The following is a 19,580-nucleotide window of genomic DNA, read 5'->3' as shown; positions in this document are numbered from 1 at the left end:
GTCATAGATACAATTACAGATCTTACAATTAAGTACTATCTATAAATTTAACTTTCTGTTAACCCATATACAACTGTAGTTATGGAATATATTTGATCTCGGGCAAACCAGATCTAAAACATAAGTAATCATATTCCCAACATTTATTTTTTGGCCGTGAGAGAAAATCCTTCACACCGATCTAATCCTCCTCAACCCAACGATCATGAGACTAAATCATTCACCCCATAGATCGCTCCTAAGAGAGAAAAGAAAACTCTTATTCAAAAAATAAAAAACACAATCAAATAACCAGCAAGTAGCAGCAGCGGCTGGGGTAAGACGATGCACATTGGCCAGCTCACGGGGATGCACTCTCCAGCGGAAGGAATCCGCGCTCAAGCGCGTGGGTGTCACGCGCTGGCGCGTGGTGGACGGAATGAGGCATTTTGGCCGGCGATGGGAAGCTGAGATGCCAAGGAGCACGATGGGCTGGCGCGTGGCGGAGCGAAAACCAATTGAAAAGAATAGATTTAAGTTTGAAAGAAAGTAGATCTACAACTGATATAGGATGATATTTACCTATATTTTCGGTAAAAACGAAAATAAGAAAAATATAAATAATAATATTCGAAGACCGCCACTTGATCAGAATTTTATCCGTTCTTAGACAATGAAAATATAAAAGAAAAGATTGTCACGATTCCGCGGATTGTCAATTTTATATTATGATTTTATTTTATTAGGACTTTAATTCCTTTCCTTAATAGGGTTAGATTTGCTTTAATTATTTTTCATTCCTTATTAGGATTAGGTTTACTATTGCTATTAGGATTAAGTTTACTATTACTATTAGGATTAGGTTTACTTTCTCTGCAAGTATTTATCTTCTATAAATATGCAAGCTTATTATGTAAAACTTGAAATCAATTGAATTATTATCAAATTAAAGAATTTTCTCTCAAATATTCTGCGGAGTTTTATATTTCTTTTAGCCTACAGGCTTGTTTTATCTTTTGGGATAGAAAACGAAGATACTTCTCCTTGCAGAATCAAAGACGCTGCTCTTTGATTAGTTACCTTAGTATTCCACTACGTCAACAACCCAACCAATTTCGAGGAGGAGATGAGTGGCACAACACGGTGAAGGGCGAACAGACTCATAGTTGAAGAGGCCGCAGTTGCTGGTCTAGTCGGAGATCACCTAAAACAGAGAAAAAAAAAAAAAAAAAAGGGGAAGAAGGGGAGGGAGATGATAGGAGCGGGGAGTATAAGGAGAGGGAAAGAGGAGGAGGGAACAGATCTGCTCCCTCCTCCTCTCATAGGCTGGTGTTTTGCTTTTGCGTTATAACTCTCTTTCATATGGCGGCCATACCCTTAACATTCTTAGGGTGTAGTTTGTGTATCTAGTAAAACTTTTAGGGTGCGTTTGAAATTGCGATTTCGCAAGAATAATCTCTGTTTTTAAAAGATATTGCAAAACATAAGGCGTTTGACATTATGATTTAAAAGACACTTAATCTAAAATAGAAAAAAAAAAAAAAAATCTGCGATTTCTATAGGCGGGTTAGGGAATGCTTACTTGAAAAAATGCAAATTTAAACTAAAATCACGATTTTTCAAACAAATATTTGATAAAAAAAAAAAAAAAAAAAAACTATTCTTTTAACATGTTTTATCAAACGACTGCGCAATTTTAAAAAATAGCAATTTCAAAAACACGATTTTTAATATCGCACTTATTGAAATCGCAATCTTAAATAGATTCTTATTATAGCTTCGCTGCCACAGACGATGCACATAGCATAATACCCTAGTTGATTGATCAAGTCCGCCCAGGTAGAAGAATTTCGAAACCCATCTTTAGTTTTGCTGCGCAGCAGCTATCATGATCTTTTATGATCCCCGTGGCCTCGTCTTTTAAGCAAAAAAATTCACTTATGAAATTCAATGAACACGTAATTTGCTGACAGAAATGAAACGATCTTCTTTATATGATCAGGAAGATGCAGCAGATTAATTCGACATCATTCAATCAATAAATTAAAATGAAGCTCGAGAGACCAATATTAGAGTTTTGCTCCTATCTGAATATGATCTTGCATGCCCTTGATATGCCTCATAATTACATATAACTTTGATACAAATTGGCAATATATCTTATAAATCCATCCTCTGCTTCAACCTTCATCTGTTAATTCAGAGTAATGATATAAGGAGGACCAGAGTCTTTTTCGAGTTCTGTCAAATATGATGTGACTTTCAAAATCACCGATAGATCAAAATTCAATAATGATTATCTTTAATTTAATAGTAATTTTACAAATCACGTCATATTTTGGAAGACTCTAATCCTTCTTATATCATTACTCGTTAACTCATCTTCATCTGATGAGAAACTGTTATCGCTTATCATAAAATCATCTTCAACATGGCAAAATCTATAACACAATATAAATATGAGAGAGAAGTTTAATATTACCATGCAGAAATGCAATGTTAATGCCATTAGAGCTAGAAAATGAGAGAAAAAGAGAAGATAGTGAGGGGAATGAAGCCTGGTCCGAGAAAATCTCTCAAACTCTCATAATCATCATCAAGTTTATTGGTAGCCTCGAGCCAGACAACATTCCCCACACATTCACTTTTCATCCTCCTCCTCCAGCCTCCATGGATCAAATCTTTTACAGTTTCTTCAAGCCCTGCCACAAATCTCTCTCTCTCTCTCTCTCTCTCTCTCTCTCTCTATATATATATATATGGGAATGGACTGTCTAATCTTCATTGGCTTGTTGACTTTAGAACTCACTCACCATGTGACAGTAGGTGCCTCTCTTTGTCGTCAAGGCTTCCCAACATTGAGTTATATATATTGCTTGCGAAGGCGGCTATTCCATTAAAATTAATTGCTCATTTTCCATGTTTATTATATATTAGCATTATTGATCTTTTTATTTATTTCTCTCTTATTTTTCTGTTCGATTATATATGTATATATAATGATTATGCTTCACAAGATACGTACATATACATTGATAGCTACCTGAGTCCCCAGTTGAAGCCATTTATGTGAAGGTCGGCTGCAGTTAAACTTTGTAGGATTCAAATCCAACATTAATGTACAACTCCATCATTCTACTCTCAATTATTATGAACTCCATTATTAGACTCTACATAATCCAATCGGGATTCTCACTCTCTTCAATCATATTGAATGACCTCGGACAAAAAATAAAATTCAATATTGACAGTGGAATGCTATTAGCAAAGTTAGTTGTAACGGCCCATGGTGAACGTTGTGAGTATCAATAAAAAAAAGGTCATTTTAATTTAACTTAGTAGTTGTACAGTGGTAGATGAGACACCATTATGGGACAGTGGGGTAGAGAACCATCAAGATCGGATATTGTTGTTGAGGTTCAGATTTGAATCTAAAGTTTTTGCTTAACCAAAATAGCTCTACAGAAGGAAAGCAAAAGGTGAAGTGACGAATCTGCTACAGGAGAACAAAAGGAGCGGCGGTACATGTAGCCTACACGTGTCATAATGGTGTGTGGTGTACACGCGTGAGGGAGGGGGCCAATGGATTCTTGAGTGGTGGCCGATGATGGAGGAGGAGGTGCACGTGAATAGTGGAAGTTGCAACATGACAAACTAGCCAATCACTTGTAAGGTGACAATTAGGGAAAAATTCTTTTACATTGTCATAAATAAAAATTAGGAGGGAATTAAAATTTGTCTTAAAGTAGAATTTTATCTAGTAAGAATTATTAGTTATCAATTAGAATTAAGATTAGTTTTATTTTAAGATTAGATTTATCATTAGTTTGAACATTACTTCCCTTATTAGTTTATACAAAGACTACTTAATGTTAATAAAAATAATCAAATAAGTTTATGTCTTTTTTTCTGTTGATCCTTTTAAAAAAAAAAAAATTATGTGATGCAGGGGTATTATTGTCATTTTCAGTCAAGTGTATCAAATGTGACCCGTGACCCATTTTCCATCAGATTCAACCAAAAAAATCCTAACAAAGGACAGAGGACCAAAAGAAACCAAAAGAAAGCAATCTATTTTATAAAAATTATAGGGCAGAATTATTAGGGAAACCAAAAGAAAGTAAGCATATTTAGAGTTTTTTTTTTTTTTTTGACATGTCTACACAAGGGAAGGAGAAGAGAGATTCGAACTAGTAACCTCAACTTCATGATGCGTGGTTCACAGCCAATTGAGCTACCCTTGGGGATATTTAGAGTGTTTCTTATAATAATGTGCTTACATACATGTGTTTGTTTGCGTGTGTAAACTATAGACATGCTTAGCATTTAGAAAGGGGGAAAATTGCTTAGTGGTACATATAACTAACGTGTAGGTCCCCCTGTAGGATAATTATTCCCAGTTTTGCTAAACATTAAATCACTCTAGGCACCCTAGTTACCTGCTTTGTGCTTCACCAACCAGATATAACTTCTGATTATTGGTAACCATGTTTATGTCAAAAATTTTACCCCCATTTTCTGACAAGATACAAGTGCCACTTGAACATTTCAACTGCTCCTTTGCTGCTTTGATGAGCTCTTGAATGCTTTGTGGAACCCACAACACAACTCCCTCTATTCTCTCCTCCTGGGGATCCCATGGATGAAAGGGGAACACTGTGCATGTCTTCTCACGCGTTTCATCTGTAGTTGCCAATAGAAATGTTGTAAACACACTGAGAGTAGTAGGGTAAACCTCTGACAAATCACTTGATGCAAGAAATTACTCAGGCCAAGGAAAAGGGCAAAACAAACAAAAAGAGATGACACAAAAACGATTCCCTCATTGGGTAAAATATGATCATGATGACTGTAGAGTTAAGTTATGTAGGAAATAAATTAACAGTTCTTCAATTTTAATGAATCAACAAAATGCAACGGATAAGAAAGATTTGATTTTTCGCCACGATATTATATTTGATTGGTATCTAACTTCCTTGATTGCCTCCCTTGACGAGCTCCTTTCCCATATGTGCTTGACATTCTAAGAATTTCCATATTTTCTTATTCTCAACAAGTGTATGGATCTATTTCCTCAATAAAAGTGATTGCTAATTGCCTCCAGTTGTTTGCAATTATATCCTCCTTAGCTCCCTCTGTCTGAGAAACTAGCTCTTCCTCTGGATTTTCTTCATATCACTCGCTGCCTTCATCACCCTATAGATCCATTCTTTGGTATGTTCAATTGTTGTTTTCCATAAAATCCTATTTTACAATAATGCTTGGGAAGTTTGTGACAAGGAATTGTATGTGTCACTGGTAGTGTACATAAGCTTGAATCACATTGTTCGGCCCATCTCCTAAAAGATTAAGCTTTTTGGGATAATCAGTTCTTCAACATAGTATCAAATCCTTATTTTTGGGCAGGCCTTTCGTTCAAAGAAAAACAATATAATAATTTCTATTATATTGTCAGTAAGCCAAAGAAAAACTATTTTCAAATTTAATCAAGTAACAAGTATTTTTTTCAGCAACAAATTTTTTGTACAGTAAAATCCCATCAAGAAATTGACAGCTTATTGCTAACCAGATAATTGAGGATGGTAATGCTATATGTAAGAACTACAATTTTGTTCGTACCTCGAATTCCTTGAGAGCAATCAGATAACTCAGACAACTGAGAAGTTCTCGCCACTTCTAGCAGCTTCATCAAATTCTTATGTCCACCTATACACGCATCATCAAGTGGAGTATTTCCCCATCTGCATGTAGAATACAGGCTGAAAGGTTACTCTAGCTCGCAAAGTTCTAACAGCAAAAAGCACATAAAGGTTTGCCTAGGTCATTGAGCATTATTGATTTCCTACGTGCTTTTTTTCGTTCACCCTACTGGCAGTGCAGACTAGTTGTCTCCTTTCGTCCTCTTAATGTCTTCTAACTACAATAGAAATTTGACGACACCGACTGGCAGTGCAGACTAGTTGTCTCCTTTCGTCTTTTTAATGTCTTCTAACTATGATAGAAATTTGATGACCGAGAGACTGAAATTTCTTTCAAAGTAATTTTTTTGAAGCTTAATGAAATATCAACCAGAATTTTATTTCATCATGAGGGAAAAGTATACACCATGCTAGCCCTTTTCCTAGTTTATATCTACATCTTCAAAGAACAGAAAGTAAAGAATGAAACAATTACTGAGCCACATTCTTTCTTTACAAGACCATCTAAACCATTTAGGTCAAACTAACATATCTAGTTGAATGTTAAGTAACATGTATATTACTCATCGAAAGATCAATAGTGTAAACAACCATGAAACCCATATCTTGTTGAACATGATGATAAAATCTGGATGATGCACACGCAAAAACATATTTAACCCATACATCAAGCAGAGCATAACATGTAATCGGTCAAAACAACTTCCTCACTGTACAATCTTATATTCTGCACTTGCAAAGCTGCTAGAGGCTCAAAAAGGATCATGCTTCATCCTTGTCTTAAAAAGCATATAATTATTCAACTTATACCTGTCCTTTGACAAAACACTTGCTCCTGCTTCTAGAAGTAATTCTGCCACTGTATATAGCCCCTCTGAGGCAGCTAGGTGAAGTGGTGTTCGGAGATCATAATTTTTGGCATTTGGATGAATGCCATTAGCCAAAATTCTTTTTAGTAGATCCAAATCCCTCCTTGCAATAGTCATACAAAGAAAATCACCAGCATTATCAATATTAAGTGCTGCCCCTGCCTTAACAAGCGAAGAAGCTACTTGATCGTGCCCATTCTTGATGGCTTCAAGCAAAGGAGTGTTTCCAAACTTATCTGGTACACATGGTTAAACAACAGTTATTACTAGATTTCTTTTGATATTCTGTTAAATATATACTAAAAACTGTTGATTTATTCCCTTGATTTAGGCCCAGTATTATTTTGATTTTATGTGATTTGATTTGAAAGTAATATTCAATTATTTCTTTCCATATTAGGTTCTAGGTTTTTTCTATTTAAACCTATGTAACCAACCGTATGGAGAAATATATCGAATACAAGAATTCTTCTTCTCCCTTACTTTCTCTTTTTTCAACTTAGTATCAGAGCCAAAGGTCTTAAGTTCGAACCCTAACTCCGTCAATTCACCCTCCATTTAAATTAAATATTCTATATGTTGGATCTCACCTATTAAAATGGAGTTTAAGCCCACAAGTGAAGGGGACTGTAAAGTATTGATTAAATAATTAAATTTACCCATTCTTACCAGCTTAAGGTTTTAGGATATCGAAAAGTAATTTTAGAAGCCTTTTATACATTTTATGGTGAATAGATCTTTAATTAGATAAAATCCATTTCATCCAAACCGCTTTTATTTCTGTCAGACCACCATTATAACTTCAATTTTTCCATGATTTACATTTTAGTCAAATACTCTAATTTGTAGTTTTCAAAATATAGCAATATCCTGTTTTTTCCTTAAGTTTGTTGAATTTGTTTGCTATTACTTTTATGCTGGCAAACAAAGGCGAAACTTAGACAAGGGAAAACATTTCAGAGTTTTGATAGTGTTGGACTGAAGGGGCAATGTGTTGGGGAGCCCACCAAACCATGGACAGGATGACAAAATGCAGGAAGTGGGCACATCTGACCACCCTTGATGATAATCAAAGTACAGGTAGTTGAAAAGCCTACCTGAAATGTTGATGCCCACTCCTAGCCCAATAAGGAAAAGAGCAATATCTTCATATCCTTTGGATGCAGCAATATGCTGTTAACCAAAAAAAAAAAAAAAAAAAAAAAAAAAAACAACTAAATATGAGTATAGGGCTGCCGCCAGACTTTGTTGGAATTTGTTTCATTTGTAGTAATTGAGAGTAGCGGTGGGGACCATAATTAAGATGGCAAACTTCATAATCTTAAACAAAAACATATCATGTTTAAATCCCTTTATACATGGATAGTGGTGTTTAATAGTTTATAGTTTGCAATGTTCTAGCTTTACTGATTTTTTGGACTTTTGTTCTTTTTTCTCTCTTCTACTTGCTGTCTTTTTTTTTTTTCCTCAAGCAGTTTCTCTTGTACTTCCAGTCTATTAGGGTTGCACCACTCTACGCCTTTCTAATGAAATTGAATTACTAACTAAAAATAAATAAATGACAGAATAGACATGGGGCACAAAATCAGTACCAGCTTACACTAAAGTAGACTTCATAGTTAAAAGCTCATTACAGAAAAGTCTATAAGCCCTAGTTTTGTCATAATACCATAATTTTAAAAAATGGAGTTTAAAATTATCACATATTAAATATCATTTTAGAGTGAACATGTTAACACAACTGGCAAAGCCATATAAATGCATCAATTAAAATTCACCATCACACTAAGGTTCTTGGAACGAATAAGTACAAGTCACCAATTGCAAGAGAACATAAATCACATGCCTACATAAGAGATATTGACTTGATGCTCCACTTTAATAACTAGGGTTTAAAAGAGTGATGTGTGAGAGTGACAACTGCCAGAATGACATGTAAGTCTGATCTCCTCAAAAAAGGCTGTAGAGAAGTTGTATCTCCAAATGAATGCGTAACTCGTCCACTGTGTTACCCTCAACCTTAGGTAGTAAGTCAAGACCTTCAAACATGCCCAATGTGGCTTGACAAGCTCGTAGGATTTAGGGAAGTGAAGAAGGTCCTATACATCCTCGTAAACAGTTAACCAACCTCCTCACAACCCCATACCACAAGTGATCCCTAAGTTCAACTACCAAGTGAAAGAGACAGAAAGTATGCCAAGCATTAATATAACATTTAAAGAACTCGCATACAGATTTACCAACGCAACTCGAATCACCAGGAACTCATGCTACAACGTTTTTTCTTGTTCCCCTATCAAATCCCATTATCCTTACTCTTCGGTCATGCTACTCGCATGTCAACGCAATGCACTCCCCACACCGACTCCTTTGCATTCCACTCTAAACCTCAGTCCACAACACTTCTCAAAATCCTCCAAGATTTGCATCTCTAAGCGAAAATGATGGCATTATGTGTGTGTGATTCCTATATCAACATCTAGAAGGATTATTTAAAGAATCAAGATGTCAGTGGCCAGAAATAGTCTCAAAGACGAAAGGTCTATTGCTCTCTCAAAAGCTCTCTCCTTTTGTGTCGTCTACTCTCTAGTTGCACCCACATCTATAGGCCCGAATGAAGTTGTACAGATTGTCCGCCTCCAACACATCCTTGATATCCAACATCAAGGAGCTGAACGGTTTGGCATACTCCCGCACTGAGGTTGTATGCTTCAGCTTCTTTAGTGCATCTGTAGCAACTCCACCCATGTCTCGATTGTTGGCCTTCCTGGATTGGCACCATAATCCAACAGGGTCTGCCACCACAACTTAGCATCACCTGTGAGGTACATTGAAATTACTAGGTTTTACAAGAGTGATGTGTGAGAGTAGCAATTGACCAAAATGACATGTAAGCCTGATCTCCTCAAAAAAGGCTGTAGAGAGGTTGTACCTCCCAAGGAACAGGTAAGTCATCCACTGTGTTACCCTCAATCTTTGCTAGTAAGTCAAGACCTTCAAACATGCCTAATGTGGTTTGACAAGCCTATAGAACTTAGGGAAACGAAGAAGGTCCAATGCATCCTTGTAGAGAGTTAGCAACCTCCTCAAAAACTCATACCTCAAATGATCCCTAGGTTTTACTACCGAGTGAATGAGACAGAAAGTGTGCCAGGCATTAATACAACATTAAAAGAACTTGCTTACAGATTTACTAACACAACTCAAATCACCACGAACTCATGCTACAATGTTCTTTCATGTTCCCCTATTGAATCCCATTATCCTTGCTCTTCAGCCATGCTACTCACATATCAACACAATGTGATCCCACACTAACTCCTCGGCACTCCACTCTAAACCTCAGTCCACAACACTTCTCGAAATCCTCCAAGATTCACATCTCTAAGTGGAAATGATGTCATTATGTGTGTGATTCCTATATCAACATCTAGAAGGATTATTCTGAAGAATCAAGATGTCAGTGGCATTTAAAAATTTAGATAGATTAGATGATTCACAAAACTCTCCCTCATTTAAAAATTTTGTAGAACCAAAGTTGTCAAATTTTGTCATATAGTGAGGAGAAATAGTACTACATTGTTAAAAGTAATTAAAAAGGTCAGTAAGGTATTCTAGTGCACTGTTATCAAAAAATTAAAATGTAGCTTAGACTTTATATTCCATACCAAAGGTGATCTTCCATTATAATCCGTATTATTGGGATCAACTCCTGCTCTAATCAAACGTTTCACTCGATAAGAATCTCCATCATAAGCAGCACAATTAATTTTCATAGCCAGCTCTGATTCACGATGTTCAATATACAATGTAATATCTGATTCCAAAATCTTGCCCCGAACATTGGAGTCCTTTCCCTGTCAATGACAAAAATTGTTAGAATACTAATAACTGACTCATGAATTCAAATTCCTAACTAGATAAAACTAGAGTTCTGTCTTTTATGTAAATAGAGAGCAATTTTCCGCAACTGACACAACTAATCTCAATTCAAATGGAAGGAGGAAAAAGAATTTGATATTTCCAAGCTCAGTTACCTCAAGGAGGTTGTTCACAATTATCCGTCCATCAGAAAAACATATCTCTAAGACTTCTTTAAAACATTGTTTATCAAGTCGCAAGACTCTAGATAGTTCACGAACTTGAACTGTATAAGTCTGAGGAGTGTTACAAAGAAAAGAAACCTCGCCAAATGAGCTATGTGCTTGCAAACGCATAACATATTCTTCTGTTTCATCATCTTCCACCTTTCCTATCTCATCCTGTAGATAATATCATATCCATCAAGCCTACAATTCAAGAATATATAGATACAAATACCCACAAAGACAGACACATACGTCTAGATATACTAATACTTAAAACTTAAACATGCAAATAAGAAAAAAAAAAATCCAATATATAAATATATTTTTAGATATTCTTAAGATTAATGGTCAAGTATATATTTTTTTGGTTTTACATTCTAGGTTTCTTAAAATTGATAATCGATTATACTTAGAGATATTTCTGCTTGGTTATATGCAGAAGTAAATATGTAGATTCTTGAGATAAATATGTAATAAAAATATAAAATATAATCAACACCCGCAGCGCTTAAACGTACTTCTGTTCACACTTCCAACGGTATTCATCCCACCCCAAGGCCACTAATTCTTCTTCCCTTGGAAAAAGCTTTGTTCTTCCTTTGGAAAAAGCTTTGGGATCCCTAGGGAGAATAGGGAGAGAGATAGGTGTTAAGGGTTATCAAAAAACTTGAATTAATGGCCAGTATGGATATGCAAGACATTATTCTTCAATCTTGTTACTCTATAAATAGGCTTCAGTCAAGTTGAGATCTCTTTACTTTTAAAAAGGAATACCGTTTATAGAATAAAAATTGCTAAATTATTTTGCGGTGGTCATATCATCTAATACCATATATAGAAAATAAAAATGCTGCGTTGCAAGTACACAAACAAATAAAAAGATAGACATATTGGTGTTTGAAGTCATTTTAAAAACAAAAGGAAAAAGTCATACCACTTCGCCATGACATATGATATAAAGTTGATCTATTATGTTTCCCTGTTCTATAATCACTTCCCCTGGGAGGAAAAACTCTTCTTGGACTTTGATTGCCTGATAAACCATGGAATGAATAAGAGCCATTTACACTAAAAGAAGCTAAGCTTCTAATGATATCACTTCTGTTTTATATGATTGAAAATTATGAAGAGATATCAGATAATGACATTATAGAGAGAGCAAACAAAATAAGGAAAAAATATAAGAGGGGGTCACATAATAGAAACCATTTATTCATAAAATCAGATCCAAACACTAAACAAGGCAATCTAACAGTCTACCTCAACACATTCAGCTTAAACTAAAAGGCGCCCCAAGTAAAATAAATGCATTGAACAAAATTCCTAGACGCTGATGCTATCATAGCCACCAGAAAGCATGGAGAATGCAACCTCATTTAACGTACCTGCCATTTGGGTATGTACCCACAGTTTTATAATGCAATACTATCCCTTTTAAGTATAAACATAATAAATAAATAAGCCATATAGAGTGCCCATTACAGCAAATTAATTGATTATTGCTCAACTCTTGGAATTTAGATGTTGATGGACATTTTACAGTGCCATTTTATTTTAAGAGCAGTATACTTGTTGCCAACATTCAGATCTTCACTGGCTAGCAAATTTTTCTTTTGGTAACCAGTCTTATGAAACTCTATTGAGCTTTGATCTGTAATGCGATGCTAATGCAATGGAAATATGAATCTTTGAACAGTAAACTATAAAATAATTTATAATTTCAATGATATATGGTGTGTGAGTGAGAAAGACACATTGTTAAGGAATAATTTCAATTAAATTTGATGTGTGAGTGAGAAATACACTTTCTACTATCTTTTTTTTTTTTTCAATCTTTTGCAACTAAATTCAGCTTACCATTAGATTCAAATTCCTCTTATGCCCTTTCTTTTCAGTAAGTAATTTATAAAGGAAAACATTGAAAAAGGGGGTACCTCTATAGCACAGAGTAAGCATACAAGAGAAGCACCCAAAAAAAAACAGATCAAGGTCTAAAACTTATATCGTCCAAAAAAAAAACCACCAGTGAAGAAGGAAGAGGAGATAGAATACCAAGAGGACAGTGTCCTCAGCAAACTTATCTCCTGCGTCCAAGCTCAACAAGTTGAAAGACCCAACTACTCGTCTCCCTCCATATGGACCGCATCTAGACTTTTCCTGCTTCTGTCAGTGGCTTCCAAACCACAACATCTCTAAAAATGTCTCTGGCTCAATTCATCTACACCCAAAAGAAGAAGACAACATCCAAAGAGACCTACTAATCAAACAATTTAAAAGAAAATATCAAATGTCTCTCCCCATCCCATTCGCACTAGCATAGACAAAAGAACACTTCCATTGGGGTGCAAGCTCGGTAAGTGCTCTTCCACGAGAATTTCATGCTTCTAATGCCTGTAATTTTACTAATCGCCAGCTATAGCATCCTCAACAGTACCAAAAGCATGACCACCATGTAACAGTTGAAACAATGCATCCATAGATTTCAATTCTAGGTCTTGCACTGGTGAAGCTAACCTCATTCTCAGAGTAGCTTACTAACCATAGTCGCTCTTCTATCCACAGGAATAGAGAATGTGTCGGCAGATACAACCTTCAAAAATACATCCCCACACCAAACATCCTGCCACAAAAGTACTCGCCTCCTATACCCTTCCATTAAACATCTGATCTGCATAATCCACTTGTTTTTATAAAGAAACTCTGTTGATCTCCGACCATTACAAGAAAACCCTCTCCATCCTTCCCTATGTTTCAAACTCACTCGCTTTTTATAATATTTCTCTGTTTATATATATATATATATTTCAAACCCTCTACTCTTCGTCAAAGGCTAGCCACCTCAGTCCTCCGACAATTAACTTTTAAGATCCTCAGCTTCCTCACTCCCACACTGCCAACTTGTAACTAAAATGTTATCCCATTGAAACAAATGATATTTAAACTCATCATGTTTCAAGCTATAAAGACCTTCTTCAAGTCGCTCAGCCACCTATACCAGTATATGGAACCACATAAAGTAGGTACGAAAACCTTCTTTCTTTCTTTTTTCTTTTTTTTTTCTTTTTTTTTTCTAAATAAGTAAAAAAGCGGGTTGGAAGCCTCTACAAAGTACTCTTAATCAATGTGATCTTCCCTCTGCTTTTTACAATTACTGCCTTCTAAACTCAGAAACCTCTTCTCACAGCTCAATAATAAAATCTGGTACTGGAATAGTCCGAAAAGAAGAATCCGGTGGGAGCCCTAGGTAAGGCATAGGCATGGCACCATCACATGTAAATAGACTATCGACATTTTAAAACCAAATGCAGCATGCCTTTCTATACTAAAAATTGTGTTGACCAATTGGAGATAACAATGGATAGCATTCCTCTGAAATAAATCCACCTAACCATTGAAAACAAAAGCAGCATATGATTCAAGACAAATTTGTGCATATAGCTAATCATGCAGGAAAACCATTAATGTTCAAGTTCCAAAATTTAAATCTTAAGTAAGAAATCAAAAACTAATCTAGAAGAATAGACTGAGTTGTTATGGTAATGCTTGCAATGAATAAACAATTCCTAATAATAGTAACAATGAATTTTGCAAGTAAAGAGTCAAACTAGGGCTGTCAGTTGTCTGCCGTTGAAATGGAATCCTTGGCAGTAAGGAAAACTGAGACTTCTAAAGTCAATGGATGTGATCAAGTTCGTACATATCATGTGACTTTCAACTTTTGAAACAGAAAAAGTAAACTGAATTTATAGGTGCTCAAACTTTGGAATTCACATTCTACTTTACATATAGAACAAGATGGCTTACAATCTGCTTGATGAATCCCAAAGAGCACCCCTTGAATATAGAAGCTTCTCTAATATATGGCTCATATAAGTTCTGTGAAATCTGCACAGAAGAAAAGACAAATTGTAGTACAGACATAATATTCAAAAACTTCCACAACTTCATAAAGCATCAAAAGAAAACAGGTACATGCGATGGACAATATAAAATCAACATCTAAAAAGTTGCAGCATGAATTCTACCCTAACTATTGGGTCAGGAACTCTTCTTCTAACTTATCCACTCACAAATCTAGGTAATTGCAGTGATTCTGAGAAACATCTTACACAATTATTGCAATCAGTTTGTACTTTCCCAATTCTGAATTATTTCCTTAAAGAAAACCGATACATTTAGTAAAACTTATAAGATCACACTGAAGAGGATAAGTGATACTTCTATAAAGACACAATTGTGAAAGATTAAATTTCATTAATAAAGTAAGTTGAGGGAGGAGTCATCCAATGGGGAAAAGAGGAAGACAGAGCGGGAGAAATGGTCCCTCAAAGTGTAATTAATATGCGGAGAATTCGGATATCAGCATTCAACTCTAGTCTTCACACCAAATTGGATTTAAAGTAATGCTTCCATTCAAAAAAGAGGTGGGATTTTGCATTCAAATTCAGGGGTCTACAGTTTTAGTCCAACATATTGTGAAACTGAAAGAAAATGTCATCATTTAGATGGAAAAATAGGCAATATTCAATGCTGAACCTTTTACACAAGATGGTGGCAATTTTATATTAATGGAAGAAACAAACTTATCCCTTTTTATTATTGTAAATTACACAACACACACAACAAATTGGTCTCGAGCCGATGACCTTACTCTCGACCATATTTTCATAAGGAGAGGAGATGCCATATGCGCTAGAGGTAATGATATGCCATTTGCACTAGGGATAATTCGCACTTTCTCAGTTATTTATAAGTAATAATGAGCTAAAACTTTATAAACAGGAAACTAATTTTCCTATTCAACCCAAAGTCACTAGTATTCTAACAAATTCCTCCAAAGTTAAGATTATTGCATGTTTCAATAGCTTCCATAGTCCATATATTTGAATTTCAATTGAACTCTAAGAAAATAAAAGCTTGACAATTCACTCGCACCCCCACTTCCTAAGATTAGAAATTGATAGAATCTCAAATATTCAAAAAACACTTGCATATGAAGAATAGAGACCTTTCTGCATGATAGCTTTTCATTCTAATGAAATTACAGGAAATCTCAGACCATCATCACCACTCAGAAACTTTTATCTCCTTATTTCATTGTCAGAGACGTTCAATCTCTTAGTTGGTCTAATCCTTCTCACCACCCGCCATTCAAAAAATTGCAACTGAAGGTATGGGTGAAAAAGAAAATCATTCAAAATCAGTGGGAATCATTGATGTATGTGTTCCTTCTACATCTACATGGGGAAAAAACTGATATAACCACTCAGTGATAAGAATACACAAATGCATATTTCTGTAAGTGGGCATATCGAACCGAAATAAGATCTCAGGTTGACATCTTGATACACTGAGTTACCATAATAATTGACAGATGAATAAAACAATTTTTAAAACCATACTTATCGAGTAAAGCAATATGGAATTTTGAGGGAACTATCTGTCACAAAAGCTTATAATATCAAGCAAGGAATTGTTAGGAAGTTGGCCAACAATTTATATCATGTATGCCACAAGCTATCCCCACCCCTCCCCACCCCTTTCTTTTTGCAGGCTCCAATAATTATGCACTAAATATGGACCCTGCACATGCAGAACAGAAGAATTACCAGAAACGGGGGATAACAAGACTTGACTCAAAACCACATAGACAAAAGCCAGCCTCTTATATCATGTTGGAAAAACATCAATCCCAAAATCTTAAGCTAATAGGTAGTGAGCCAAAGATTTCTATCAAGCATACAACATGCTAAGAATAATGAGCTAAACCGATGGTGTATAGGCAAATGAAAAATTTTCAACACCTTAGTCCGAATAGAGGCCGGAACATCCTGAAGTAAAGCAACTTCGGTGTTGCTACGCTCATATTGTAATCGTAGATGGCCTTTGATCTCCTTAGTTGTCTGTCTATCAAGCTTGTGCTTATTCATATATTTGATAAGGTCGGCCATTTTATCCCTAAACTTTTCTGTCTTTGATCCTTTTACTATCAATGCTGCCATGTTACCAAGCAGATAAGCACCAAGAATCATGTCACTTGATACATAAATCATAATGAATATCATTTCCCTGACATTGACTGCATGTATTTCTCCATAACCTGCAAATAGAGCATAGTATCAGCACATACAGTGAAGCATCCCAAATCTGATATGAGAAACTCAGAATGAAAAAAGCACTAATTCATACGGTAATGAGAATGGACCATTGTCAAATTTTTTAAAATACATGTACTGTGTTAGACTTAATCAGAGAAAACCTTTACAACATAGCACTGCTTCATATAAAAATGATAAGGAGTCATTATCAACACTTTTTGAAAATAGACGTATTATTTTAGATGTTCATGAGGAACAACCATTATGGCGTACGTCAGAAGAGATGAGCTCTAAAATAGAGCATTAATTCGCACACATGCATAGAAATCTTGAGTGTCACTTGTACAAATAATCAATAACTTATTAGTTATATCTGTTTTTCTTCAAGAGAGAATCATAGACAAGCATACCAAGAGTCGCCATGGTAACAATGGCAAAATAGAGAGATGTTACATAACGCTTCCAAAGATCAATCTCTCTGAAGTGTGAATAGCTGTAGTCACCCATCTTCAAACTTCCTATCCATGTGTAACCTTCCTCAGAGGGAGGCAAAGTGGTAGCAAGATAGTAAAAGATGCAGGCAGCCGTATGTGTGCAATAGAGTTCAACAACAAAAAGTTTCACAATTCTTGTTGCGAGATAATTTAGCCGGATATCTTTCTCCAACTTCTCAAAAAACTCAGTTACTCTGAGTGCTCGACTTAGCCTAATCCACAATAGGTACCTGACTGGCTCTTTTCTACCCGAAGCCTGATCAGAGCAGTTGTGTTCAAATCATCATATATAGAGTTACTGAGCTAAGTTCGCTGTATCAAACTCACAATAATGCAATCAAATATGAAGCAACAATGTAATAACAATAAATTTTTTTTTTTTTAAAAAAAAAGATGAATAGAGACACCCAATAAGCACCTTGCGTAGTCACTCCAGAATAAAACAACTTGTGACACAGTAATTGATCACAAATGGTAAGGAAAAATATAATGTTGTTGATGATAAAAGAAAGAGTCCTGAATTGACCATATTATTTGTAACATATCATCCAACAAACCTTTTCACTTTTTCATTTTCCTTTCCTTTTTTCACTTTTATGGGTTTAGGAATTGTAAGCACTAAATGCCTCCCTTCAAGATAATGCATGCCAGAGCTCTTACTGTGGAATAAACTTATAATGTATGCAAATGCCATAGATAATCCCAGAAAGTGTCTGTCCTTATTGGAGCTCATTAGAACTCCAGATAGAATAAAAGAAACGGAAAACCAAACCAAAAGGTGAAAATCAGTGTACGGTACCTTGTAGATAGCATCCCAGGGGAAACAACCCAGTAAATCAACAAAGAACCGAGACTTCAAGTACCTATAGTCAAGAAAATCACGAAGCATGAAAAACCCAATTGTGTTTTGCAAAGTTACAACAGATTAAAAGCAGGAAAAGAAGAAAACAGGTACCGAATGGCGATGAGATTGCGGTCGTAGACCATGCGGTAGGAGTGGGTGTCGCGATAGGCGACGAAGAAGCGGACGACGATGTCGATGAGGAATGCAAACTGGCCGGCGACGTCGAGGAGGAAGAGGTTCTCCGGGAGTCCCCGGAAGAATCCGAACTCCAGGGGCGTGAAGAAGGAGGAGTACACCGCCCATAGCAGAATGAGGTGCGTCCACGCCACGTACCACCTGCGTTGCTCCCCCCATCGTATTCAAATCAATTTGCATTCTCGCTATATATTTGTTTTTCCTTAACTCTTTTATAATTTTCTTACAATTTATAATTTATATGATACGAGAATATTAAAAATAAAAATAAAAATCTTAGGGATTGGTGTGCCTTTAATCTTGTCAGCAAATTATTATTAAATAAAAATAAAAAAAAGTTATAGTTATACGCCATTACTATACAAAAATCTATTAATCTATTAATATATCCAAAAGTATATACAAAAATCTATATATATATATATATATATATATATATAAACAATAAAATTAACGAAAGTATTGCAAATGAGGATCCAGCTTCTATCCTGCAGTTAAAACTATAGCATATATGCTGTTAAAAAATTGAAAGATGAGAATTTAACTAAAGTAATTAAAGGGCACAGATCTGTCACAAAAAGGAAACAAGTACATTTTATGTCACAAACTCACATATGTAAGGTGAGCTTTTTTAATTTTTAGTAGATTTGGATATGATCTAATGTGTTTGTCTTTTTTTAAAAAAAAAAAAAAAAAAAAAAAAAAACTGTACTAAATTGAGGTGTCAATTTCTCATTGGAAGGCACAAAAAAATAAATTTGTGCCACAATCACATAAAAGTTATTCTCATTTCGAAGATAATGATTGTGTAGTGGATAGTTAAGATTTATTCAAATATTTTATATCTAACATGTTGACTTGGTAGCACTAAAAATTATATTTTGATCTCACAATTATCATAAAGAAATGCTATGGGTCAATATTTTCCTTATATATGGCATATCTCATCTTACAAATTAACCATTAGATTTGTGAACTTAGGTGGATTCCACATAAGTCAATAGTAGACCCTACAAATTTAATGGTTGATCTATTGAATTTGTAAATAAAATATGGGTTAAATATGAAAAATTTATTGACCTTTAACATTTCTCATTATTCTACAATGTTAACTTTGATCGTATTCACCAACCTTTGAATTTTCTTTTTTAACATCTAATAATTGATTATGTCTATCACTTTAACATTGTATAATAATTAGTCTCCGAAGAGTAGTTCAATCAACTTGAGACCATACCTCATGAAACAGAGGTTATTGATTCGAATCTCACCTTCCCCTCATGTCAAAATATATAATAATAATAATAATAATAA

The 19,580-nt window shown here is 35.1% G+C and overlaps 1 protein-coding gene across 1 annotated transcript in view; it reads right to left on the bottom strand.

The window, feature by feature from the left end:
- Positions 1-4,304: 4,304 nt before the first annotated feature.
- LOC132185413 (potassium channel SKOR-like) overlaps positions 4,305-19,580 on the bottom strand; it is a 20,609-nt gene continuing 5,333 nt past the window's right edge. The window contains exons 4-13 of the mRNA XM_059599190.1: positions 17,144-17,483; positions 16,440-16,735; positions 14,440-14,520; positions 11,570-11,668; positions 10,585-10,809; positions 10,216-10,404; positions 7,645-7,720; positions 6,489-6,783; positions 5,599-5,720; positions 4,305-4,662 (exon numbers count right to left, since the gene is read on the bottom strand). Of these exons, the coding sequence (XP_059455173.1) occupies positions 4,415-4,662; positions 5,599-5,720; positions 6,489-6,783; positions 7,645-7,720; positions 10,216-10,404; positions 10,585-10,809; positions 11,570-11,668; positions 14,440-14,520; positions 16,440-16,735; positions 17,144-17,483 (1,971 nt within the window). The 3' untranslated portion in view covers positions 4,305-4,414. The remainder of the gene's footprint in view (positions 4,663-5,598; positions 5,721-6,488; positions 6,784-7,644; positions 7,721-10,215; positions 10,405-10,584; positions 10,810-11,569; positions 11,669-14,439; positions 14,521-16,439; positions 16,736-17,143; positions 17,484-19,580) is intronic.

The sequence above is a fragment of the Corylus avellana genome, chromosome ca6 (genome assembly GCF_901000735.1).
Source record: "Corylus avellana chromosome ca6, CavTom2PMs-1.0".
Lineage (NCBI taxonomy): Eukaryota > Viridiplantae > Streptophyta > Magnoliopsida > Fagales > Betulaceae > Corylus > Corylus avellana.
Note: the sequence above shows the minus strand (reverse complement) of the source record. Positions and strands in the feature narration are given on the sequence as shown.